This window comes from Rhinolophus ferrumequinum, chromosome 7 (genome assembly GCF_004115265.2).
Source record: "Rhinolophus ferrumequinum isolate MPI-CBG mRhiFer1 chromosome 7, mRhiFer1_v1.p, whole genome shotgun sequence".
Classification (NCBI taxonomy): domain Eukaryota; kingdom Metazoa; phylum Chordata; class Mammalia; order Chiroptera; family Rhinolophidae; genus Rhinolophus; species Rhinolophus ferrumequinum.
Window position 1 is genome coordinate 87,454,048 of NC_046290.1, and position 27,375 is coordinate 87,481,422.

General features: G+C 38.7%; 1 protein-coding gene across 1 annotated transcript in view; it reads left to right on the plus strand.

The window, feature by feature from the left end:
- LMNB1 (lamin B1) overlaps window positions 1-26,633 on the plus strand; it is a 43,452-nt gene extending 16,819 nt beyond the window's left edge. Inside the window, exons 3-12 of the mRNA XM_033110970.1 lie at window positions 2,347-2,503; window positions 3,127-3,252; window positions 6,241-6,411; window positions 7,797-7,922; window positions 12,867-13,087; window positions 13,886-14,111; window positions 15,409-15,513; window positions 19,078-19,197; window positions 23,757-23,861; window positions 26,291-26,633. Of these exons, the coding sequence (XP_032966861.1) occupies window positions 2,347-2,503; window positions 3,127-3,252; window positions 6,241-6,411; window positions 7,797-7,922; window positions 12,867-13,087; window positions 13,886-14,111; window positions 15,409-15,513; window positions 19,078-19,197; window positions 23,757-23,861; window positions 26,291-26,332 (1,399 nt within the window). The 3' untranslated portion in view covers window positions 26,333-26,633. The remainder of the gene's footprint in view (window positions 1-2,346; window positions 2,504-3,126; window positions 3,253-6,240; window positions 6,412-7,796; window positions 7,923-12,866; window positions 13,088-13,885; window positions 14,112-15,408; window positions 15,514-19,077; window positions 19,198-23,756; window positions 23,862-26,290) is intronic.
- Window positions 26,634-27,375: the final 742 nt, after the last annotated feature.

Genomic DNA, 27,375 nt, shown 5'->3' on the forward strand with positions numbered 1-27,375 from the left:
GTTATTAAAAAAGCAGAAGCTTTTTTTTGCTTTTTTTCTAATGACCAAAACGGTCATTATCTATAGGTTGTCTGTGTAGAAGATAAAAGAAATAATACATGATGGCCCGTGCCCTCAGAGTTCTCAGTCTCTTGAGGTAGCTGAGTACATGCACAAGTATGGTTTTGTATGATAGTATAACTTAAGTATGTGCAAGATACAGCCCACGTATTCAGCTCTCGCCCTTTTCCCTCTTCAGCAAGGCATGTAAGTTTAGCTTTTATTTGCAATTTTAAGCACATTTCCAACTTCTGACTTGTATCTGCCTAATTGGTTCAGTGATGTGAAAGTTACAGCTTTTAGAATGAATTTATAATGAAAAATGTCTATTTTTACAGAATAACAGTGGGATAAGTGACTAACAACTTGATATCAAATTTCAGTTGGTACCACTGGGCGGCTGAGGTACCACAAATAAATACCATACCCTACTCATCCCCTTTGGTCCACTACTCCTTGTCTTACTGGGTCTTGATTTTTGTTGAAGAAATCACCATATTCTAGTCATTTAGGTGTACTGTCTGAATTTTTGGCTTCTCATATTTCCTGTATTCCACAGATGTTACAGAGTATCTTTCACTTGTGGTTTAATATTCTGAATCTGGAACCATGTACATGCATTAATTACTATCCATTAAATCAGTGAAATCAAACACACAGAACATGCAGTACATCCTGTGAAGTTGGTGTGACTTTTTTGTTTGTTTGTTTTAAATTCAGTGCCCTTAGTGAGACGTTTTGGTTTCTGGGAGGCACAGGTTCTCTTCTGCCATGGGCACTGCATTATAAGCGGACTGAATATTAGACTTACATATTAAACAGTAGAAGTTTTGTAATTATTAAATAATTTTGAGTCAGTAGCTTTTATAAATACTGTGTAATACTCTAAATTGTTTTTAAAAATCATGTATTATATGGTATGTATCCCTGCCCTGCTCTGGTCACTTATATAGTGGGATAAAATAATAGCTCCTCACAAACACACTGGTTCTGTCCTATGGAGTTACCAGCCTTAGGACCCAGCACTTGTGGCAATGAGGCATTTTTGATAGAAATTAATGACTGGGGGTGTTTTTTTTTTTTTTTTAACGATTTACCCCTTCCTAAACAAGTCTTCAGTGAAAGGCTGCCATCTTGTGGTTTTTAAAAATACAGGATTTAAGAAAAAAATTATTTTGAATGACTGCTGAGATTGTATGTATGTAGTTTTATGGTACCAAAATGAGTAAGAAATGAATACTATTAAACCTTCTCTTTAAATTATATTTGTTTATTCTTTGGACAGATTTTTCTTCATTATATTTTGATATTACAGAGTTTTGAAATTTCTGTTAATTAAAAATTCCCCTTTTAGCCTACTCTCAAACATTAGTAGTAGAAATACTCTTCTGCAATTGCAGTTTTAATTAAGAACAGGAATTGAAAATTTTGATATTATTAAGGCTTTTCTGGTGTCACTAATTAATAATAATAGAATTATTTGGATTAAAAATACTGTTCTTTAAAATGGATTAGGTTGGTGCAAAAGTAATTGTGGTTTTTGCAGTTGTTTTTAACCTTTTAAAATAGCAATCACTTTTGCACTAACCTAATAATTATTTGAAAAAATATTATAGCCAAAGGAAGCTTAATTTTATAATATAGAACTCCATTTAATAAAAAGTAATATTTAGAAGAAGAAGAAACCTCAATTGGGACCTCAGTTTTGGGTAGTTAATAATATAAACTGAAATAATTAATTTTTCTCCAAAATATTAGGGAGGCCCTTATTTATAATTAGTGAAATCTTTAAATCACCTCTTAAATAAGGAATGGAAAGTACTTGCAAGTTAGTTCTTATATAGTATCAAGGGAGTTTTCTATATGATACATCATCAAGTTATAAAATAACTTGATTTCATTTATTTACTCTCATATCTTGATTTATATCTCCTGTCCATCTTGGTTTGTAGTATTCATTGTACTTGAAAATAATAAATATTCATTTCTTCAAAAATGTCTTCTTACTGAAACATGTAGTGCCTCTTCAAAGAACAAGGAGGACATGTGTTCTCTCTCAGAGACAACCAGGATTCTGGTACATTGGTCCTATGTGCTTCTGTGACCTGGAGTCATTAGTAATCATGAGAGGGGAAATCATTGAAAGAGAAAGTTGTTATCCACCAAAAACTCTAGACGTAATACTCCTGAATTGCTCCTCTAATTTTAAGCAGGTTATGGCAGCCTTTATTCCCTTAAGTAGGGAGGGAGAAGGCTTCAAGTCAGCGTATCATTTGATGTCTTGGCGCTTTTTCAAATGTCTTACAGTTACGCGAAAAAAGAGTCCGATCTCAGCGGAGCCCAGATGAAACTTCGAGAATATGAAGCAGCACTGAACTCTAAAGATGCAGCTCTGGCTACTGCACTTGGTGACAAAAAAAGTTTAGAGGGAGAATTGGAGGACCTGAAGGATCAGATTGCCCAGGTAAGGTAAACTCCGCTCTTGAGACATATTTGGCAGGTTAATTGCCTCACCTGCTTTAATTGGTTGATTGATTTTAAAATTTATTTTCTATTTTAAAAAGTATTTATTTGATTTTTTTATGGCTTATCTGAAAGGTAGTCTTGAGGTAGCAAAGCACCATCCCTCGTAAGTCGTATCCTGAACATGCAGGCCTTGTTGCTGCTCTTCTTCCTGTCTCTCGTGTTTATGCACTTTCTGTTTTTTGCTCTCAAAGCCTATTTCATTATTGTGCCAAATGTGAGGTGGGAAAAGAGAAGGTGTCATCATGGTGCTGGGCGCACAGGAAAAAATGACAACGGTAGCTAAAATCGTTGGTTTGGGTTTTGAAATGTAACCCAGAGGTCTCTGTTCATTCCCTGTTGCCAGTTACCAAATTTGAGAAGTGTTTTGGTGTGGCTGCCTGTGGTGTGGCCAGCAATTGAACACCCAGTTTTGTGATAAAGGTTATAACGAGGGACTCTCATACATGGGTATACACACAGAAGTTGTAGTACTTGATTTGATTCAATCCATAATTATGAATTAAAATTGTTACTAAATGACTGCTAATATGATTTTCATCCTTTTTTTCCCCCTTATGTTAGTTGGAAGCCTCCTTAACTGCTGCCAAAAAACAGCTAGCAGATGAAACTTTACTTAAAGTGGATTTGGAGAATCGCTGCCAGAGCCTGACTGAGGACTTAGAATTTCGTAAAAGCATGTATGAGGAGGTAACTATATGTAATTTTACTTTTTTGAGGAATGGAGGGATCCCAAAAGGCTTTGTTATAACTATATGTTAAAAAAAAAAAAAATGGGAGAAATTTTGAAGGTAAATTATTCAAGGTACTGCTCTAAAAGGCTGCATATAAGAGTTGAAGCCGTTTTGGTAAACAGATATGATTTCACTCCATCTCATTTGTATACGCTTGGTCACAGCAGTTAATTGCTGTCAACCTGTTTAAGCATTTGTGTTAGTTACCTATTGGTGCCTAACAAATTACTCCAAAATTGAGCAACTTAAAACCACATACCTTTAATTGTCTCACAGTTTCAGAAGGTCAGGAATCTGAGAGCTGCTGAACTGGATGGTTATGTTTCAGGGTCTCTCATGAAGTTACAGTCAGGCTTTCAACCTGGGCTAGAGGAGCTGCTCCGACCTCATTCACAGGCTGTTGGCAGGAGGTGTTATTTCAGCATGGGCTTCTCCATAGGGCTGCTACAATATGGCTTCTCCCAAGAGTGAATGATGAGAGAGCGAGAGCTGGACAGAAGCCTCATTCATTATCTTCTGTAACCTAATCCCAGAAGTGATACACCGTCACTCTCCATCACACATACCAACCATGACACAGTGTGCAAGAGGATTATGTAAAGGTGTGAATTCAGAAGGCAGCAACCATTAGGGGCCTGCAGGCTGGCTCTGGCTATCACAGCTTTTATAGTTATGTGTGTATACTTAAAATCGGTTACAAGCCCTTAACATCTGTGGTCAAGCCTTGGGAGTTGACGGCATGCAGAAACTGTTGCCAAAAAAGTAAATAAATAAAATTGAAGGGGAAATGTATATTTCCTCAAAATTGAAGAGGATTGGAATTAACCCAAGGTAGAGAATATGCAGTTAATGTTTTTGGAAGTAATATAATTTTGAAAAGAGTGACTAACAATTTAAAAATAAAAACTTATTGTATGCGTTAAAAAATTTTTTAATGGGAGAAAAAATAATAGAAATCTGACCATTTTTATAACAATAAATATTAAAACAAAAAAAGGTATTGTTGGGGTGAAGTGCACTCATTGGACAAGCAGACTTTGGATAATTCTCGAGTCGGTTTTTTGTTTGAAAATGAATCACCGATACCTACCATTTTTTTCTTCAAGAAGTGGTTTGAGGATCAAAGTGGAATGTTGTGTGTGAAAGCTCCTTGTAAACTATAGTGAATGCTATCATATAATTTTTAACTATAGTTTTGCTTTATAAATGGAGATATTTTCATATTAAGTCGACTTAACATTTTTGTTTTGTTTTGTTAAAATTGTCCATGATTTAGCACTACTTAGTTTTTTGTGGTTTTTTTAAATTTTTTAAATTACAGCTGACATTCAATATTATATTAGTTTCAGGTGTACAGCATAGTATAGTAGTTAGATATTTATATAATTTACAAAGTGATCATCCCATTAAGTCTAGTACCCACCTGACACTATACATATTTATTACAATATTATTGACTATATTCTCTATGCTGTACTTTACATCCCCATGACTATTTTATAACTACCAATTTGTACTTTTTAATTCTTTTATCTTTTTTACTACCGTCTGGCAACCATCAAAATGTTCTCTGCATCTATGAGTTTGTTTCTGTTTAGTTTGTTTGTTTGTTTATTTTGTTCTTTAAATTCCACATGTAAATATCACTACTTAGTTTTGGTGCTGTGTGTGGACTCCTAGGAGTAGGGTATAAGTCACTGATTCTACATAAAGTAATAAGTGAAAAATGCATCAGTAAAAAGTAATTTAACGCTTTTAGAATGTTTGGCTAACATCTTTCAATGTTTGGTTTTTGCCTTTTTTGAGAATGAATTTTAAATATTCCTTGTATTTTAAAGATGGAAGATACAATTTACCTTTTTTTGGAAGATATAATTCTATTCAATAAATGTACCTAAATTTCTTATTACGAACATTAAAGAGGAAGGGAGATAGACAAAAGCAAAATTACTAGTAGGTGCTCAAGATGTATTGACCTAAGCCTTTCATTTGCATGTTTTTCACTTCATTAAACAGATGTGAACCCTGGGAGGTTCATAGCAGAACTGGAATTTGAACCTGGTTTTCTGATTCTGTCAAGTATATTTTCCTCTGCTAAGAACTGTTAAAAGAAAGATGAGGAAAGGTATAGGAAAACCCATGTTGTAAGATGATCCAGAAACAAGAACTTCAGTGTGTTATATCGCCCTCCTGTGGCCTCTTTAATCATTGCCATTAAAGTCAAATCTGTGTTTTCCCAGCTGGAGTCTGGAATGGAAATTTTGTTCTTGGATTTGTGTTCCTAGTCATTCTAGTTTGGAATGGTTCTTTAAAATATAAAGTGAAGGATTATGCTTACATTTCTATTCTTTAATAGTGAATTGCCATATGTACTTAAGATAGTAAAGTGATATTGTTAATAAGATTCTGTATCAACTGATAATATACGTTAGCACCAGCTCTTAAAATAAGTCTTAGCTTGCTATGCCTGCTGTTGCATCTTAGTATGTCTGAGAAGATCGTTTCATCATGCATAAGTCTGTTAGTTGAAGTTGTCCTGACAAGTTTAACTTTTCATGTGGATTTTTTTCAGAGGTATCCTTAGGATCATCAAAACAACAATTTAGGAAAACAGTTACTATGCAGTGTACATAGTTATCCACGATTGCATGGTACTTCAATAAGTCTTCCAGGCCATTCCTTGCCTTCAGAGAAATAAATAGCTATGCCATTTTCTGAAAAGAAACAAAATTTCCAGGCTTGAGATGCTACTATTTCTGTCATTAGTTCCATGTCAGAAATCTCATTTGGAAATGAAGGCTAAGAAGTGTCTACTCACGTGCCTGCCCTGGGACAGACACAAAGAAGTTGGTGTGTGAAGCTGCAGACGGCTCTGACGTCACCCAGACTTGTACCAATGCAGCCATGTTAAGTAACTTGGTTTTATGTCATTCTCCTCCCTCAGGAGATCAATGAGACCAGAAGGAAGCATGAAACTCGCTTGGTAGAGGTGGATTCTGGGCGCCAGATTGAGTATGAGTACAAGCTGGCTCAGGCCCTTCATGAGATGCGAGAGCAACACGACGCCCAGGTCAAGCTGTACAAGGAGGAGATGGAGCAGACTTACCACGCCAAAGTGAGCAGCCCCTCTGTGGACTCGCTAAAACTCTTCCCATTATTTCACAGTCAATAACGGGAGGAACGTGACTTGATGTGTGGTTTGTTCTGGTTTTCTTAAAGGCATTCCCCTAGTCTCCATGAATATAGAAAATGGATTTTTATAAAGCAGTTATTTACAAAGTAAAAGTTACTAGAGATTATTCAAAGCAAGTAGGGTTATTCTAATTTTATCTGAGGTAAGGGTTTATCTTTGTATCCCATTGATCATTCATGTCATGTCATCGCAGTTAAACCCAAGCCATCTGAAAATACTTTTCTTTCGATAATAAGCACTAATCGCGTCACACATCCATTCGCTAGTGAACAACATGGGCTGTACCGAGCCCATGTCATTGTTGTCCATAGGTTGTGACCACCACACTTTAGGCTGTTTTGAACAAAGGCCAAATGGAAAGTCTCATATTTCTTCTTCTGCCACTATTACTCATTTAAAAAATACTACAGAAACTTCTTACTTATATTGGCAGACCATGCAAAAATCCATAAAATAACCAACGAGTACAGGCTTTCTTAGTAAATGATTTTACGCCAGTGTGTTAAATATTACATGATTTGATTAAAAAGAATTATTAGTGGAAGACTTAGGAAATTGGAGTCATAGAGGTGTTGAAAAATATTTCCATTGCATGGCCTCAAACTATTCGTGTTGCTTTTAATCCATTTTATGAAGTGGTAATTGGCTGCTGAAAGGGAGAGATCTTTTAAACTCCACATCCAGTTGTCTGACATGTATTCATGCTAGGCATTGTGCAGGGCTGGCAAGGAGCTAAAGTAAGGGTCGGTCAGTCCCATGGACTGGCCTCCGAGGGGGTCAGAGAAGGAAGACACGACATACACAAAAGTGTGTCCGAGACGCACGCAGAGCCGCCTGTTATGGGCATTTGGAGGATCAGGATACTGTTTCCGCCCGAGGAGCTGTTTTTCACTTCTGAAAGGTGGTTTGAAATAATCTATAAGGTATTGCTTTCTGCTTATTGCTTTAAATTCTATATTAGATTTCGTGGGTTAGGGATATGTGATGTTAACATCACCATGGTTAAATTGCTACTGCAATTTATTATCAATATTATCTGTGACATTAGAGATATAGTGGATGAAATACTGAAGTAGTAAACTCTGAGTGAAGACCCGGGTCTGTTAGCATTGTTAAAGTTCATACATTGAAAGACTTAAGGTCATTCATCCCACGTTAGCCAACTTTATGATGCTTTTCCTGTTTCATCAACCAGTTACCAGCAGGGCTTAGGTTTGAAATGAAATACTTTGAGATGAATCATGCTTCCTCCTTTGTTTGTTCTAATTCACTAGGTAAGACTGACTATGGTTTGCTTCTTCTTTTAGCTCGAGAATGCCAGGCTCTCATCAGAGATGAATACTTCTACTGTCAACAGTGCCAGGGAAGAACTGATGGAAAGTCGTATGAGAATTGAGAGCCTTTCATCTCAGCTTTCTAATCTACAGAAAGAGGTGAGTAAGCGTCTTCCCCTAAGAATTGAAGTTAAACTTGAAAGCCACCTCCACCATGGTAGTCAACCTGCTTTGCTCTGCTTGATGCCACTTGTCAGAGAGGGCAGTGGTTTTATTGTGCTCCCCAGATTTTTTCATCGTGTATTGTATAAACACCCTCCAAGCAAAAGACTGTTATTCCTAAATTAGTAGGTCACCCAGAGCTAAGAGAGCTGCCCTTGAGGAAGCTGCAAGTTTATTCCCTGGCCTTATCCCAGGATCCAGGTTTCTGACCCTTCCAGCAGCGTCAGCTCCACACAGTGCTCTTCCCAACATACTCCTTTTGCATCAGTTTGGAAACCATAATGAAGAAAACATGCAGAAATTCTTTGGGGGTGGTAAATGCTTTGTGTTGCTAGACAAATGCATGAACTGCTGAATAATTAGGATCTTGGGATTTAGCATTAACTTTTGTATTAGTTAAGAATTTAGTGACTAATTCATTCATTGGTAACTGAAGTGACACGACTGTGTTGCTGGTGTGTGGCCGGGAGCCCCTCTGTACGTGACCGTGCCTGTAGGTGCAGCCTAATGGTACGCACGGCACTGCTTGCTGTCTCTTTCGGCCTGAGGTAGATGTGTGGACACAAAGTACATACACAGCCACAGAAGTGTTCAGAATGCTTTAATAACCTACTGCTTACCTAAATTTTTATTGGTTTAAATTTTCCACATGAGAATGAACTTCATCTTATTCTTGATTAAGCTTCTCTTTTTAATTTTATTTTTAGTAAAACCTTTTTCTGATTGTCAAACGGAAGACATTTATTGCAGGAATTTAGAAAACGAAGCAGGCATTGAGTTACATAACATAGGGTGATGTAAAAAAATCAATTAAAATTGAAGCGTGTACATTGCCTGTTATGTGTACTTTATTACTCGAAACATAAATTTAAAACTTATTTTAGACCTGTTTTGTCCTGATAGTAGTATTTTGAAGTTTTCATGTAACACTAAAACTGGAACGACTTTTGAGTTCACGCAGCTGACCGCAGACCTAGCTGGGTTTAACCACTTGCTCAGAGGCTACACACTGATAAAGGGGTTTCTCTCATACTTCCCAGTTTTCACTTTACACCTCATTTCTCTTCAAAGATTTTCTTTTGGGAATTTAACAGGTAATCTTTTTTCCATTACAGCATTGTTACAGGCACCTTTCTGAAAATAGGCCTCTTTCTTACTATGACTTGACGTTTACTTTTCTCCATTTAATAAATTATATTCTAGCTATTCCCCCCTTTTTCTGTTTTATGCTTTCCCTCCCTTTTATTTTAAAATTGTTGTTTGGCTACTGCTTAATCCACTTGAGTCTGCTAGGTTTAAGGTGTCTTACAGATGAGGAGACCAGACTTACCTGTGGTCAAACAGTGGTAGGCTGTGGACTTGGGAGCCCCGTCTTCAGACTCAGCTTTAGGACTGCTTCCCTGTTTGCCAGTTAGTTGTGTTTCCATCCTTGCAAGATTTTTTGTTAACTTCAGTTTAGTAGATTTGAATGACGTTAGGCAGAGCCTGGAGGTTTCCAGGAGCTGACTCCTTAGGAAATAGGAAAGAAGCACCAACTTCAACCAGAAGAGTTTTAGAAATTTCTGTGTCTGGGGGTTGGGAGGAGGGGAGAAGTAGGGATCCTTTCCTCTCTTCATTACTATCAGATTTTATGATAAATAATATATCTTGATGAATATTTTTATTCATTGGTAAATTTTAGCCTTAGAAATATCATCAAAAAGAAAGATATCTCTTAATGTTTTCTTATTGTATATCTTAATAATATTTGTTGTTGAGTCATATCAGTTTCGTCACGCTGCCTGTTAGGCCATAGAATTTCCTTTCAGTTGTGTGACTCATATTAGTGAAGTACTTCTTAAATTTTATTTAAAATTGACATAGCCTTTAAAATGTGACCTTAGAAAATATTTTTAAATAATACAAAGTGCCACTATTGTGTTTTGGAATTAGGAATTTCATATATCGCTAACAGCATTTCTGTCATTTCTATCTAGAATTTTTACTTGGGGCCAAATTAACTGGGTGGTCAGAGTCTGCTTGGCTTGCAGGAGTCTTCAGTGGCACTTGGACAGCACCTCTAATTTTTGTTTTCCTAACACCCAGATGCTGGAAACTTCTATTGCAGCTAGAGCATAATAAACTAGTACAATAAACTGTTAAATACTGTAAAATAAAGTAGACCAAGACCATTAAAAGTCACTCATAAAATTTTAGAGTTAGGGGCGGGATCTTACAGATAATCTAGTTAGACCTCTTCATTTTCCAATTGTAGATACTGGTTTAGTGAGTGCCAAAGAGATGTGTATGTAGTTAATGGCAGAATTGGGAAGAATCTAGGTCTGTATCTCATGTTGCATGCTACTCTGCATGCAACATGAGATAACAGATGTAGTGAAGCTATCTAAAATACAATTTAAATATTTCTATTTAAAATACAAAGTGATTCAGAGTAACTTTAAAACTTTTTTATACCTAATTTTTAATTTTTCCCTCGTAAAGAACTTCGTAGCATTAGGGGCAGACAAACAAGGACAACTTGGGGTGTACAAGCTGGGCTGAGAGGGTATCTCTGATTCCTGGGTAGTTTGTGGCACTCATCAGCTCCTAGATTCCACCTTGTTGCCCATTCTGTTTACCCCCCACATGGGAAATAAAGTGAAGAGATTGATTAAAGACATTTTGAACTTACATATGTTTTCTTTTGGAGAAAAGAAAATATAAGAAGCCTGAGAGGAAAGATGGATTTCTCAGTTTATAGCATGTTTTTTTGCAAATGCAGTTAAATTCAAGTTCTCCGAGGCAGGGATTATGTTTAGCATCACTCTTAAGATGAATGCCAGCTTCTGATGTAGAATGTCAGATGCTACTCTGAATTGTAATTCATTCATTGATTGATTATTTTTAAACAGCCTTTTTATTTTGGCATAATTCTCGATTTACCAAAAAGTTGGGAAGCTTGTAGAGACAGTTCCCCCGTCTCCCTCACCGTTTCCCTCCGTCATTAGCATCTTAGATCACATGGTATATTTGTCGAAACTAAGACACTGACACTGGTGTATTACTAACTAGACTCGAGACTATTTGGATTTTTTTTTTTTTTTAATTGGGGAATGTTGGGGAACAGTGTGTTTTTCCAGGGCCCATCAGCTCCAAGTAGGTGTCCTTCAATCTAGTTGTGGAAGGTGCAGTTCACTGGCCCATGTGGGAATTGAACTGGCAACCCTGTTAAGAGCTCGCATTCTAACCAACTGAGCCACCCGGCCACCCCTAGACTATTTGGATTTTACCACATTTTCTATTATTGTCATTTTTATATTCTGGGGTACCACCTGTGTCCCTAGTCTCCTGGTCTGTGACAGATTCTCAGGCTTTCTTTGTTTTTCATGACCTTGACCATTTTGAAGAGAACTGGCCAGGTGTCCTGTAGACTGTCCCCCAAGCTGGGTTTGTCTGGTGCTTTTCTTAGGTTTTAAGTGCCCTTCTTGACACATCCTATCAGGGATTAATGACATGCATGTTATATCACTGGTGATGTTTCACTTTCCACATTCTGTTCTTGAGAAGCAGTCACTAAGTCCAGCCCGCTCTTGAGGCTGAAGGACAGGAATTCAGCTCCATCCTGAAGTGGTAGCATCTACTTTTATTAAGTGGAATTCTTAGGTGAAGTTTTATTTCTTCTCCCCCTGTTTATTTGTAAATTCATTCATTTATTTATATCAGCATGGACTCATGGATCTTTATTTTATATTTTGGATTATAGTCCGGTACTGCGTTATTTATCGGCTCAGTTTGTTTCAGCTTTGGACATGAGGAGTTCAGATTGGCTACCATGTCCCCCTATTTTGGAGCACTTGTTTATGTTGTTCTCTAAGATGCTCCAGGCTCATCTTGTATTTTTCCTACTTCAGCCCTAGAATTGGCGATTTCTCCAGGGAGTCCTGGTTATTTTTACCGGGAAAAGGGATCTGGGCTCTGAGTGTGCTCATCCGTACTGGGCTGTCATTGTTTCTAGGTAATACATGTATACGAACCCATGTTTACACACTTGTCTGTCTACTGGTATTTATATTAAGTTAAACACAAGTTCATACTGTGTCTCTTCCTCTAACCCCATAACCCAGGGTTCATTTTAAGCTTCCTTTCTTGCTTATCTGTAACTTTCCTGTCTGAGAGCAAGAAACCTGATTTGTGCCATATTGTTTACTTATTTGTTCAGTCCCAGTATACATGTGAAGCAGTTTCAAAATTTTTAACCCGGACCCCTGTGAGAAATAAATTTACTGATGAGAACGTAGTGTTTTTGCACAGTAGGTGCCTTTTACAGACCACGTTACATTGTACAGTCCTTGCATGCTGAGCGTGAGAGAGTGCAGCGATCCTAAAGGAACACGGTTCTTAAAGGGATAACCAGAATCCCGTTTCTTTGGTTTCTGAATAGTCCCAGCAATTCTGCAAAACATACCCACACTTTATTTTTTATCAATGAGTTTCTTTTGTCAATGAGTTTCCTGTCTTTTTAGTTCCTTCCTTTTGCTAACTTATACTTCTGAGTTAAAAGGCTTATAGGGGAGCCAGACTTGACTTGTATTGAAACCACAGTTTAAAATTTTGTTTTATTTGGCCAAATACAGAATAATTATATGTATATTTATGACACTTCCATTTGGTGACTATCTTTTTTTTAGTCTTTTGTAAGCCAAAACTTTCCTCTGGGCTATATTTTAATTTGGAGGAATTTTGGTGTTTATTAAAAACAAAATCTCTTGATTTCTAATGTTAGACATTACTTAGGGTTCTATTTGCTTTCCAGTCCAGGAAGTGGTTTATGGTTTAAAATAGCTGCCTTGTGCTAATGTTGGAATGTTCCTAGAAAGTAAATGTGTTCCCTTGAATCTGAAGTCTAGAGCATGTTTGGAGAGGATTCAAGAGTTGGAGGACTTGCTTGCTAAAGAAAGAGACAACTCTCGGCGCATGCTGTCTGACAAAGAGAGAGAGATGGCGGAAATAAGGGATCAGATGCAGCAACAGCTGAACGATTATGAGCAGCTTCTTGATGTCAAGCTAGCCCTGGACATGGAAATCAGTGCTTACAGGAAGCTCTTAGAAGGAGAAGAAGAGAGGTAAGTAACTTCGCTGTCACTCTACCTCCTACTCTAGTTTTTGCCCCCACCCTTTTTATTTAAAAGTAAATAGGATTAGGTTTTATTGTAAAACAATTAAGGCAACTTTAAATGTTTTCTTTGTTTCTACTTTTAAAACCTAGGTCATAGAGGTAGGTAGTAATATATCATTTCTACCTCAGCATCAGAAATTATTGCTCAAGCAGTCTTTTATTATTATTTATTATTATTATTATAATAAATGCTGGGCTGTGTCAGGATGGAGTCTTTCCTTTGAGATTTTAAATGTTTTGATAATTTAATATGTTGTAAAATATCGGATTTGCTGAAAGAGACCTTATACTTATTTTTCTAATGTGGTTAGTGTATAAATCCTTTTCACACCTATTCTCAGAAAAGAGTTCCAAAGGAAGAGCATCTGATTTAGGATAAAAAGCCATTCCATTTCAGTATTATGTACATTATAATTGTAATTTTGTAAAAAAGAAAATATAGGCATGAGAAGATTAAGAAAAGTGTACTAAATACAACAGTGGTTGTGGTAGGGTGATGGTAGGTGGGATGACTTCCTCCTGTTTCCTAAACCTTCTGCATTATGCTTATATTCTATTCCTAGGAAAAACATTCCAATTATTATTATTGGTAGTTAAGATGGTAGTTAAGATGTGTATCACCTTTGTCTGATTGTCAGTCGTGATTCGCTTCAGAAATGCACGTGCAGGATAGTAATACCCATTTTTTTAAGGTAGGAAGGGCATATGTGTTTCATGCACGGAACGTTTTATTTTTCCCGTGTAGATTGAAGCTCTCTCCAAGCCCTTCTTCCCGGGTGACAGTGTCACGAGCATCCTCCAGTCGCAGCGTGCGCACAACCAGAGGAAAGCGGAAGAGAGTTGATGTGGAAGAATCCGAGGCAAGCAGTAGCGTTAGCATCGCGCATTCCGCTTCGGCCACTGGGAACGTCTGCATTGAAGAGATCGACGTGGACGGGAAATTCATCCGCGTGAGGAACACTTCCGAACAGGTAACAAAAACAGCTCCAAATTTTTTTTTCTTTTTTGCTAGCCAGGCTTTGCTGATTGATTGGTGGCCTGTCTTGCAATTGTCATAATTCCTCAGCCATTATTTGGATTTAGTAGTCTTCGCAGAATAAGAGTTTCCCTCCTCCTGTTTACAAAAATTCATAGAAAGTATTAAACAAAAATAAGAGGAGTTGGTGCTCGTAGTGGTATGAAGATTTTCTTTATTAGACCTTCTTTATAGAGCCAGTGCTGTTTTTCACTCCTGGTTATTTTGTCACAGTGGACTTGCTCAGGATGAATTATTGTTACACCCTGCCCTAGCCAGATTTGTGAATAAAGTTGGAATTTAGGTGGAAAGGGTGGATATTCTTTCACAGCCGTGAACTTAGTGAAGGGAAGGAAATATGACCCAGACTCAGATATATGCAGGGGGCCCTTTTCTCTGTAAATGAATAAACAAATACTAGTGATTTAATTTGTATCAAGGATAGTATGAAACCCTGTCTTGAAGTTATTTGTTTAGAAGTAAACATAAACATAGGGAATTCTGCATTTTCGAGTTGGGGCTTTTGAGAGCTCTGTGGTGAAGGTACTCCCTGACTAGGAATCGCGCAGCTGGGGGCACACCCCCCCCCCCCCCCCCCCGTGTGAGACGATGCTAGAGGAAGGCAGGTCTGCGGATGCAGGGGGCTGCGGTAGGATGGATGTCACTTCCTGAGGGATACCTTCATGATTTGTCCAACTTTGTTTGTGAAAATTACTCCTTTTCTCAACAGAGCTATTAGAACTATTTTTCATGTGGATGAAGAAATAATTTCGATGGGCAGTGGAGCACCAGCAGTTCTGATACTAAAGAGAATAGGCTCTAAGATGCAGAAAAAAAAAAGGACATATTTTCTTCCTTCTGTTTCTAAGCTTATGTGCCTGTATTTTGAAAGTAATCAAGTATTAGGTGTTTGTAATTAAGACTATGACAGCTAGATTGTGTTGTAAATGTAAAAGATGTACCTGATCTATTATAGCAGTGAATATGACCATTTAATTTGGTTCGCATCCCTTTTCTTCCAGTTTTGTCCTCTTTAAAATTAAGTACCTTAATAACTAAAGTTGCAGCATTGTTGATGTACTGTTTTGCTGAATGAGAGAGAAGCCATGTTTTCTTTTAATAATGGGAAAACGTGAATCATGGGAAAACAGCCATAAAGCTAGTTTAACTGCCTGTATAGATTCATTTATCTGATTATTCTATAGCTTTCTGTATATTTGCAGTGACCTTGTTCTATTTTGTTCTGTGATTAGGATCAACCAATGGGAGGCTGGGAAATGATCAGAAAAATTGGAGACACATCAGTCACTTATAAATATACCTCAAGATATGTGCTGAAGGCAGGCCAGACTGTTACAGTAAGTGAATGTAGTCATTATTTTACTCCATTGTCTTAACTAACAGGTCAAGTAATTCAAGAGAATGTTTGGCTTTAAGAAAAGCATTTTAGAAATGGGCATTAAAAGGTCTTGGACATTATTAGGGAATCACACGTGCAGCTAAAGATTGTAAAAGTTCTACCTTATTGAGAGCAGTAATTGACTATTAAAAGTGAAAGAATTGACCTATGAATTCTTTTTATTTTGTCTATTCTAGTAGATGTAAAACAGCTGTCCCTTGACTGATAATATTAATAGTAGCACAGTATAATTCAGGAGCTCCTGCTTGGCACAAGGAACAGTTAGGGAGATAATCTTTTAATGCGAGGGTCTGCCTCAAGGCGACAGTCCTCAGCCTTGGTGGGCCTCAGGGCCATCTGCGAAGTGTTCTGGTGTCCGGGCCACACCTCACCCTTAGTCACTCACCATCTCTGCTGTCGGGGCAGGGACCTGTGTTTTCAACAGAAGTCATGTGATCCATAGGCACTGTTGTAAAGAGCCACTCCTTTAAACACAGCATTTTAGCAAGAGTAACTTGTGGTTCTTACATAGTATCTAAGGTTCTGGATTTAGAATGGCTAGCAGCCATTCTGACTATTTTGAGTTCTAAGTGGTTTACTGTTGCTATGTTCTAAATACCACTTCTTTAATAGTTATTAAATATCATTTGCTCACTTTTTAGAGATGTATGCTTCATTGAGCAAACACAAAAATCCTTTGCTTTTACTTAGTAAGTGATTTAGCATACGGTAAAATCCGTTAGCTTTGATACAGAGTTACTTCATTTAATGAAAGAAGTAAAGAATTGGTAGAGTCCAAATTATCGATTTATAATGTGTATGGAATCAGTATGAACTGTAGTAGAATATTAACGTATTATAAGGATACATTTCCTGAGATCTTGTGGTAATTTATAAACATTAAATACAATAACGCAAAACTACAATTCAGGGTCAAAGTTTTCATGGTGACTGTGGAACTGAAGATACTTTATCTCTTGCCTTGGAATTTAAGTTTAAGCAACAGCATACATTTCTGGACTTATCCTGATTTAAGATAATGCAATAATCCAGTGTCATACAACAAAGTTCAAATTTGGTCCCCTTATAAACGAATTCTCATCAAAGTCACTTTAATCCCAGAGGCCTGCTGTTCCCACACAACAGAGAAAGAAAAGCAAGCATTGGTTTTGTTTAGATGACCGCCGATATACCAAGAAGTCTTCAACTTTCTCAATCCCATGACCTTCTCTCAGGCCCTCTCCTGTCGGCCCCAGGGCTCCCCATCTAGCCCCCAGCTGCGGAGGCCCGCATTGACCTGATACAGATTTTAAAGAAGTAACTATTTTCACCCCTAAAGAATGTAGAGATGACTGTCTCTTTATCAATTCTTTTAAAAAATATATTAAACACATGTTTTAAATTTTGATTGATACAAACTTAGTGTTTAAGATCAAAGGCTCAACCGCTTAGAGTTTCTCTTTTAAAAAGTGTATTTTTAGAGCTTGACACCACATTGTGAAAATCAAATGCTAATTTTATAATGGCTAAAAATGGGAACAAATATCCTGACTCTACTATCTTTTCTTCTCCTTAATAATTATTCTAGTGAGAGAAAATTGCTCAGTCTTATTATGTGTCTTATGGAGCTGCATAATGTAGTGGAAAGTATCTGATCTTTTAATTCAGGAGATTCAGATTTGAGTGTGCTCTCTTTCTTAATGTGAAAACATTATGCTCATCATCTGCGTTTTCCCCTAGATGTAGTTCCTTAGGGACTAAACAGAGATATATCCTATAGGTCTAATGCAGATCTCAATTATCATATGAAATAATCTAATGCATTTTTTCCTTTAGTAGCTAGCATTAAACGTGATAAGAAGCTCTTTGGAACCTGGTAGTAATAAGTGATCTGTAAAATTGTACAGCACAATGGCAAAGATGAGTTTAAAACTCTAGAACAAAAATAAAAGAACTGTATAGGTAATTTTAAATTTTCTTGTAGCTGCATTTAACAAAAGTACAGATGTGAAATTAATTTTAGTACTACATTTTATTTAATCCAATATATCCAAAGTATTATCATTTCAACATGTGCTCAATATCAAAAAATTATGTCAGATATTTTACCTTTTATTCGAGCTGAATCTTCAAATTTACAGATATCCTTACAGCATCTCAATTTAGACTAGTCACTTTTCAAGGGCTCACAAGCCACACATGGTTCCCATATTGAATAACACAGCTTCAGGACATGTTCATTGTAGGTTAAACTACCCAGTAAGATTACTGACTTTATATGATTATTACTAACACTAAACCAACTGTGTGATTCCATATGGACTAGTGAAAGGAATTGCATGAGATTAGGAAGACACTAACATTCCACATGATCTGAAAGTCCATCTAGATCTGGTTCCATTTTACATTTTTATCCCGGTAAGTGTTCTGTAGCTCTTTACATCTATAATGTGGAGGGGAGATCTGGAAGCTTTAAAGTGAGCGTCTAAAGGGGAAGGACTCGCCTAATCAGTAATTCATAGAGTTTTCTTCCCATGTAAAACTATACCCGCTGTACCATCTCCAGTCTTCCTTTTGCCATCATATAGCCCTTTATATTGTAAAACAGTTTATGGGGTAGAAAACTGTTCTATTTTTCTATGACCTTTTAAAAGGACCAGGATCGGTGGTAATATCTCTAGAGATGAGGACGTTGAGTGTAGTGACTGGTACAGGATTCAAACCTACGTTTTTTAACTAAAGTTTTCTCCACTTTATCCATACTTTTCTGCCAATAAATACATACAAAATATGGCAGAATTTCCATGCTTATGAGAATTATTGCCTTTCAGTAACAGTCACATTATTGAATGATGGGTGATTTGTTCATTTCCTGTGTTCTTTTTGGAATTCAACCTCAGCTACTCTGGGGTATTGTGCTACTGGTCCCCGGTTGGAGACATACCAATTTCCACAAGAGGATTCTAGACAGGCTGTCTGTTGTAAGAGTTTTGTGAGACGTTAGTCATCTCCACACTTGATGCTGTGGGTAGCTGCAGAATATACTGGGGGGGGGCGGGGGGGTCAGAAAACTCCCTCAATATGGAAGGATGGCCCATAAAAGCCACAGAATAAGAATGCTAACAGTGAGAGCTGACACTCATTGAGAAAGCCCGCCACTCTGTGGATAATCTCATGGATTATAGGTGCTATTTCTGTCCCATTTTATGGATGACAAAAGTAAGTAACATTCTCAAGGTCAGCTGACATGTAGAGGAGCCAGGATGTGCATATAGGTACTTTGACTTCAGAGCCCTGTGTGTCATCATTTTCATTTATCAGATGGGGAAGCTGAGGCCTAGATAAGCTCTGTGGGTTCTCCTTGACAGAGCTGGTTACTATATAGCAAGTCTGAAACTAGGGCACAGGCCTGAGACTTCTAGAATGAGTCCTACAAGGTGTTCAGCTCTCATGATAACGTTGTTGTCATCGGCATGTGGGATGGCCGGGTTTTGAGTAGACTGATGTCCTTTCTTTTTTCCAGATTTGGGCTGCAAATGCTGGTGTCACAGCCAGTCCTCCCACGGACCTCATCTGGAAGAACCAGAACTCTTGGGGCACTGGGGAAGATGTGAAGGTTATATTGAAAAATTCTCAGGGAGAGGTATGGCCATTTTGTCAGTACCACTACAGTGTCGGTTTTGCCTGAAAGTCCCTCATGCAAGTGTGGTTTCTGTGCAAAAATCAAATTGAAATGTAAAGTAATTGATTGCTTACATCAGATCAAGGCTGCTGAGTAATTCAAGATGAAGCTGACTACCGATTTTAGGAATGAAATAGGAGTATATCACAGAGGACTGATTATTAACACAGGTTCGAGTCAGTCTGTGTTCAGTATGTGACTTTGGGCAAGTTCCTTCACCTTTCTTAGTTTTCTTCTTATTTTACAATGGAAATGATAAAACAGTATAAGTGAGATAATATAATGAGAATATAAATGAGACAGTCCTTGGGAAATGCTTGGATCAGTATGTGGCCTCTAGTAAATGCTTATGTTATCAACCTTGTTACTAGTTCTCAGACTGTGAAATTGATTGAAGATCTGCTTGGGGTGTGTGTTTTCCACATGGCAGTCCTAGAATTCTTATCAAAGAACCATACCTACCCACACTGGTACACCCTCCCCACCCCACCCCCCCCCCCCGAGAGATGAGAGTGTCTGCAGAGGAAGGAGTGGTCGCAGGTCAGATCACTGTGTTCCCCTGGGCTTCCTTGTGCTCCCCGATGGTGCCCAGTGGACCTCTCCCTGCGCGGTGCTTGCCTGGCCGTCCTCTCACCAGAGCAGTGAGTACAATGAGGGCAAGCGCCTAATCAGATTTTTTCCTGGCAATGTGCCTGGCACATAATAGGCATTCAGTAAGAATTTACTGGGGAATTTTTAAAAAAATCAAACGTGGACCTTCATTTAAGTTCAGAGAAATCAAGTGATTAACAGGAATCCGTTGGGGTCTGCGGTGTTTGCATAGGAAGGCCTGTGCCTGGCCACCTGCCATCCTTCCCCCACTGTGGACATCTGCTTAGACTGCTCCTCAGAAGGAATCCGCTGCCTGCTGAGTGAAGAGACTCCTCATCTCAGACTGAGGCTGAAAGTGAAACGGCATCTGCTTTTTCTCTGTGGGCCTCAGTCTAGTTGTGTGAGGTTTGGAGGTGCCTCTGGGAATTCCCCGCTCAGCACCCGCCAGCTTCGCAGGGTTGGGGGTGTTCCCAGATACCTCAGGAGTTCACAGACATCAAGGTGGACATCTGTCTCCTGTTGTGTGCGGGGGCCTTGCTGGCTTCCTGCCCTCAGCACGCTGCGGTCCTTCCCGGCTGTCGCTGGTGCTGCCACCCAAGAGCTGGGAGTGCTGCAGCTGCTATGCTGCTGTCCCCCGATGCCTGAAACCAGCAGAGGACATGTCTCTTTCAGAACATTGTTACAAGTGGTAATTAGCTCAGATTGAAAAGCACTGTTATAAGGCAAAAGAGCACAGAAATAGGCTTTTGTGAGCCATGGAATCAAGTCGCTGTCCATCGTGTTTTTCTGAGTGAAAACATTCCAAGTTCGAAACCCTCTCGACAGAAGGATATCTGGAATGCAGCAGGTTTAAAGGCTCACACAGTAGGCACAGTGACATGTGAACAAAGTGGACACCACGACATGGTAGTGTTACCGGTGACGTTCCGTAATGCCACCTGAAGCTCAGGTTTCCCTCATCATTCAAACCACCGACTGTCAGATGAGTTCTTCAGCTTATCTGTTCTTTTAACACACTTCTACTTCCCGCTTGCTAGGCTCAATTAAGTGACTTCTGTCAGAAGTGACGAAGTATCAGGAATGTAGTTCTCTTTTATTCCCATGGTTGTCAGACAAGAACTTTTGGTATTTACTTATTTAATTCTGTAAGAGCATGTTTATTAGTAGGTCCCAGACCATGTTTGCAACAATCTGTAATTACCACCATAAAGACCACTTTTCTGTAACATTGAAGGTAATTGGCTCAAGTCAGTTTTTTATGTTTATTTTCTTCTTGCTGCGTCATTGAAAATGTCAGGAAACCCAGTTAAACTGGCTTTAAAATAATTGGACTATCTGATTTCACAGAACCAAAAATCCAGAGATTGTAGTCTTGATCCATTGGTTCACGCAGTGTCCCCAAGGATCTCTCGTCTCCCTCTGCTTCTTGAGTTGTCTCCTACGTGGATTGAGGACAGCTGCCGGTTGCTCCTGGGCTGCTGCTCCTGGAGGGGCATCGTTCCAGGCTTCTTGTGGGAAAGAGCTAGAGCAGCTCCCCCCGAGAGGCTCCCATCCTGGGCTTCACTCTCATGTACCAGCTCGGGTCACATGCTTTCCTCTAACCCAGTTCCTGGAGTCAGGAGGACAGCTAGAGCTTGAGCCTTCTTCCCCACTCCATAGCTGGGTCCACTTGGCTCCTGTGACACGTGTCACCTCTCCATGGGAGAGATGGGCACCCACATGAAACCGGTGGCTCTTACTGAGAAATGAGGGAGGGGTTGCTGGATGATTAAAAACAGCAAATGTCGCCATGGTAGATAAAATACTTTTGTATGAGGGAAGTAAAAAATAGAGCAGTCTCTTTGTATCTTCCAGAATATAGGCATAACCAAAACTTTTGTAGATGCAAATGATTACTTATGTTATACAGAGATACCAGTTTAACATTCGGCTCCTCCATTAGCAGAACCTCCCTGAGGTGTAGCATTTGCTGATTTCTAGGGTGTAACTCCTCCTACTGTAGTGATTTCAGGTTTCCAACAGGCCGTTCCTGAGCAGAGTTGTGAAGAGACGAGCACAGTGGTCCTAACTGGCGTCGGTGCACAACTGAATACTGTTAGATGGACATGCCTTTCTGTGCCCAAGGCCCTACGGGGCAGACACTACGTTTTATCTAGAGACCTGTGTGCCGTGCAGGACACCTGATAGGGTGGGATATCTTGCTGAGAGGAGTTTCTTTGGTGAAGACACTTGCCTGTTATCACCTTGACTAATAACAATTTCTTGGGCCTGAACCTCCTAACAACTTTTAGTTCTAAATTTGTTCTATTATTTTTCTGTCATAAGTTTTTAGACATTATTTAGCTCACTCATTTTACACACAGGCTTTCTGCGTTAGAGTAATTGGTTTTTAAATGCTGTCAAATGAAAAGTGCTTAACTGCAGGCTTGTATTAAAAGTAGTTATGTTGAAGTAATTCAAAATAAACGAAGTTGGGCAAGTTGCTGTTTTCTAAGCTTCTCATTTGAGGCTAATAGTCTCAGGTTCCATCAAGAGCTTTAAGAGCCAATGCTTCCGTGTGGCATGTGTGTACACTGGCACCAGCTGCTAGAAGCTAGAATGTGAGAATTCTGTAACAGATTTTTCCCCCCTTTTTTGAGATGAGTTGAGGAAATCTGGGTACTTTGAAACCTCTTTGAAAATCTTTTCTGTTTTGTATGCCACCATCTCCCAATCGTATCTTAGTTTGAAGAATTGTAATTGATCTAAAGATTCACATGCTTTTTTATTAGTGTAAATTTGGTTACAACAGGGTGATATTTGTGAAATGGGTATTTGTGTGTATACATAGACTGATCTCACAGAACGGAGGTTTCTGGCTGAGAGACTCAAAATGGTCCATCTTCCCTGGCCCTGCAACAATTACCAAAATTCCCCACAAAACACTACTACCTTACTTTACTCACAGAATATATTCTTGGACATATTTAAAATTGAAGTCTCATTTGTGTGACACTTTTGGTTTTCTTCCCCTGCCATTTTAAACCAGCTGGTCTGTGTTAAATTTCAGATAAGCTTTGACTGACGTCAGCGTCTTCCTCTTCCTCCAAAGAACGAGTTATCTTCCTTGAGTGACCTTAGGACATGGTACAGAGTGAAACTGGACGCTCTGCTGCACTCTCGAGGACACTCACTCATAAATGGGTGCCAGACCATCAGGGTAGCCTGGTTTTCAACAGAAACACTTGCTGCATTTGTCCGAGTCAGCATTCTCTACAGGAAGGTCAGCTGTACATAGCCTTTCAGTAGAAAATGCAAATGGTTCCTTTATGTCCTCCCACCAGTGAATGCCAGGAGATCTTTCTATGTGAGGGATAACGGGAACTTCACTAGTATGTTAGTAAATAGGGCTGATTTGTTTTGATTCTGTTTCATTCCAGAGGAACCAGCTATTGAAGGAATGAAAGGAGCTTTTTTTCTTTTCATCTCATTCATCAGGTGGCCCTATTGCCACCATGGTCCCTGAGATCACAGCCACTGGCCTTCAACTTCATTTTATTCGGCATTTATTGAGCACCTTCTCTTTGCTAGAAGCCTGAGAGCTTTACTCTGAATTCATGTTGAGTATTACAAGAATTTAGTGTCCCAAATCATTTGCAGAATTCTTAGTAACAGAATTGGATAAAAAGCAGTGGGAACTTCTCAGCAGGTATTTCAAATGGATACCAATAGCTCCCCTGCAGGGAATATTGAAGATGTAAGAACTACTACTAATTACACAAAAATTCCTGTTCAGTAGCTAAAGCTGCTGCTGAACCACTTAAAAAAAAAAAAAAATCCCTGATATAGGAAGGCTTTTTCTTAAATTTAAGCAAAGAAAAATTCCCCTCCCCCCAAACCATGTGATAAAGTGTGGTTTTAACTTCAAATCAAACTACTCTTGTTTCTAGGAGGTTGCTCAGAGAAGTACAGTCTTCAAAACCACCATACCTGAGGAGGAAGAAGAGGAGGAGGCAGCTGAAGTGGCTGTTGAGGAAGAACTTTTCCACCAGCAGGTGTTACTTCAATATATTTGTTTTAAATTTTATTAACAGAATTACATGAAAACCAAGACCAGTAGTGGAATTTGTTTTTTTCCCCCTATTGATGAGCCAGATCAGTGATCTAAAAGTGGGGTTTGTTTTTCCTGTGGGCATATTCCAGAGAGTCCATCAGGGTACTGGAAGAGAACGGTAACACTCCTTTGTAAAACTTTTCTCTCATCCAATTTCAGTTTTGTCTTTTGTTTTATAATGTCCATAATATGTTGTGATAGGACATGTATATCACTTACAAAAATATATACAGATTGGAATACTCAACATTATTTACTTCAGGGTTCTGTGATGGAGAAGTTTAGATCACTACATGAGAGCAAACTTCTGCATATAAACTTTAAAAACTAACAAAGCAACATTCAACTTCGGTATGAAACACAATTGTTGCTATATTAAGTTCCTAACCATCTAATTGCAAGACAGATTTTAGCTGATGCTTGGGCTTTTGAGAGCCCTTGAAATAAAGAAACTCCAAATTTGATTTCAGTTAATTAAGTTAGAATTATTAATAACTAATGAGCCTTCGGTTGATATTCTCAAGCTGTTTGAGTCTGATCATTAATCAAAGCTCTTATCCTTATCCTTGAAAGACTCCGTCTCCAGATTTATAAAGCTGTTCGTTTTGCTTCATTAGCCCCAGTCCTACTCTAGATAAACATTATCTTATGTGTTCAGCCCCTTGGTTAAGAACCACGTGAGGTAGGTTCTATGAGGTAGAATGAATCTTTGGCTTGGACACTTCCTCATACATTTTGGAGGAATAGTTAAGAACAGATGTTTGAGGCTTGGTTTTAATAAAAAACAAGCACAGAATGCATTTCATGCCCTTAATAGAAGCATTATAATGACTGGAAGTAGAATAACAATGTAAGATGCCTCAAGGTGCCAGACAAGTGGCTCAGATCAGGAGTTCTAGAAGGGCAGACACCGGAGATGGCTCTGGGCCCCCAGAGTAGCTGAGAAGATGTCTGGGAAACATGAAGGATGGGTAATTACTTGGGTATGAGAAAGCAGATGACAGTGTTCTGAGGGTGTTTGAATGATCTGTTGTTATATTAACAGATCACCCCAAAACTTAGTTGCTTAAAACTGTTTCTTTTTTCCCATGATTCTGTGGTTTGACCGGGCTCAGCAGGCAATGGTTTTGCTCCACCCGATGGAGACTGAAGTCAGTCACGCAGCTGAATTCAGCTGAGAGCCTGTCTGGGGCTGGGATGTTCTCCACGTCTCTCTCCATGTGGCTTATCATTTGGTGGTTTAGCCCAAGCTTTACAACATGGCAGCTGGCTGCCAAGAAGGAGGAAACACAGAGCACTAGGTCTCTGAAAGCCTGGGCCCAGAACGGACACAGCGGCCCTCTTCACCGTATTCTCTTAGTCAAAGGAAGGTGTAAGGCCAGCTCCAATTCCAGGTGAGGGTAAACAGTCTCCTGTACTGACGGGAGGAGCAGCAAAGCATTTGTGGTGATGTTTTTAATTCTTTATAGGGCAAATGTCAAGACTGAAGCCCCAAGTGTATCTGCCCATCCAGCCGTATTGTAGCGTGTGTGAGAGATGCAGTTGCACGGTGTTAAATTGACATAGTCTGGGATGCAGGTAGCTGCCTCCTACTTTGGTGCAGAGGAGAAACTGAGACCCTAGAAGGGAGATAGCAGACACTGAGGGACTATACAGATGGAGGTTCCTTAAGGCATGCTGGCTGAGTGTGGGTGAGACAAGAAAAAAAAGATAAAGATGTGTGAGGTTTTTAGCTTTTGTGATCAGAGAAAATAATGATGTCAGCGTTTAAAAGAGGGACCATGGAAGGGCCGATCAGCCAATTTGACTTCACACTAGAGAAAGAATCCAGTGGCCTTTGGAGCTCATAAGAAATTTTTGTGGTGACCACATTTGAGGATGAACCCAATGCAGGTGCTTTGGGATGTGAAAGCAGAGGGTCCAGCCAGTGTGTTCTCTGCTCTGGTTATTCAGAGGGAGTCCATGGTCTCCTGTTTCCTGAGCTATAGAAGGTTAGTGAACAGTGGTTTCCAACTTCAGGTGAATATTGGGATTACTTAGGGAGCTTTAAAATTTTATAAAAATAGATACTTTTACCAGTTAAATGAGAAATTCTCATTTAATTGATTTACGGACCCAGATCAGATTTTTTTTTTTTTTTTTCTGAAAAGCTCAGGATCTGAGTGGACAGCTGGACTTGAATTACTGCTCTGGAATTTGTTGGAGTTTTTTTGGGAAGAAGTCCCTAAGACACAGTTAAAAAGGATAAGTGAGAAATGATAGGGTCCGTTTGAAGATAGGTAACAGGGATTTGTCGAATCTCTTGTCTTACTTTCAAATACTGTGATCCATTTTCTCAGCACTAATTTCTCTTTCTGTTTTCCTCATCAGGGAGCCCCGAGAATGTCCAATAGAAGCTGTGCAATTATGTAAACTTCTCAAGTCAACGGTCTTCCTCAAAATAAAGAAGTATGGTAATCCTTACATACAGTGCAGAGCCTTCTCAGAAGCACAGAATATTTTTATATTTCCTTTATGTGAATTTTTAAGCTGCGAATCTGATGGCCTTAATTTCCTTTTTTGACACTGAAAGTTTTGTAAAAGAAACCATATCCATATACTGTGTTGCAAGATGTGAATTATTGACAACGTGTACTGTTTGGAAAGGGTCCCTCAAATTTTTTGACATTTTTTTTGTATGTGTGTTTTTTTTGTTTTTTGGGGCTTTTTTTTTTTTTTTAAATGAGAAGGGGAGGGTCGGGTCAATAAACCACTGTGTGTTTGGGCGTAATTTGAAGATTGCTCCATCTAGATTAGCAATCTGCTCTTGATCATTCTCTGCTATATATAACGGTGCTGTGAGGGAGGGGGAAAGCATTTTTCAATATATCGAAATTTTGTACTGAATTGTTTTTTTTTTTTTTGTAATAAACAATCAAGGCTACAAATTTTTTAAAAAAAATAGAAAAGAGAAATTTTGTAAGATGGCAATATTAACCTAATCATGTAAGCACTCTGGATGAAGGATTCCACAAACCTTTGTTTTATGGTTACTTCTTTTAGATTCTCAATTCCTGAGGGGAATGGGGGGCGGGAGAGGGAGGGAAGGGTTTCAGTTAAAATGAGTTAGTTGTGTTTTTTTTTAAGATAGTGTAACTTGCTTAAATTTCTTATGTGACTATTAACAAATAAAAAGCTGTTTTAATATGAATCTACTGTCTTTTTAAACTTGCGCTCAGTGCTTTCCATTTTTTAGCTTATTAACAATAAGACCTTTCAAAATGGGAACATGGAGACAGTGGGAGAAGACACTGAGGAACGTATTTCTTTTAAAGGAAAATGGAGATTATATTTCTAGAACCTAGTTTTACTGTCTTTTAAAATAAGGAAAAGATTGCTTGAAAGCCACCTTTTAGAGGAGTAAGGTATGAATAACATGAAATCGGCCGGCATGTGCTATGTGGGGTAGCTGTGTT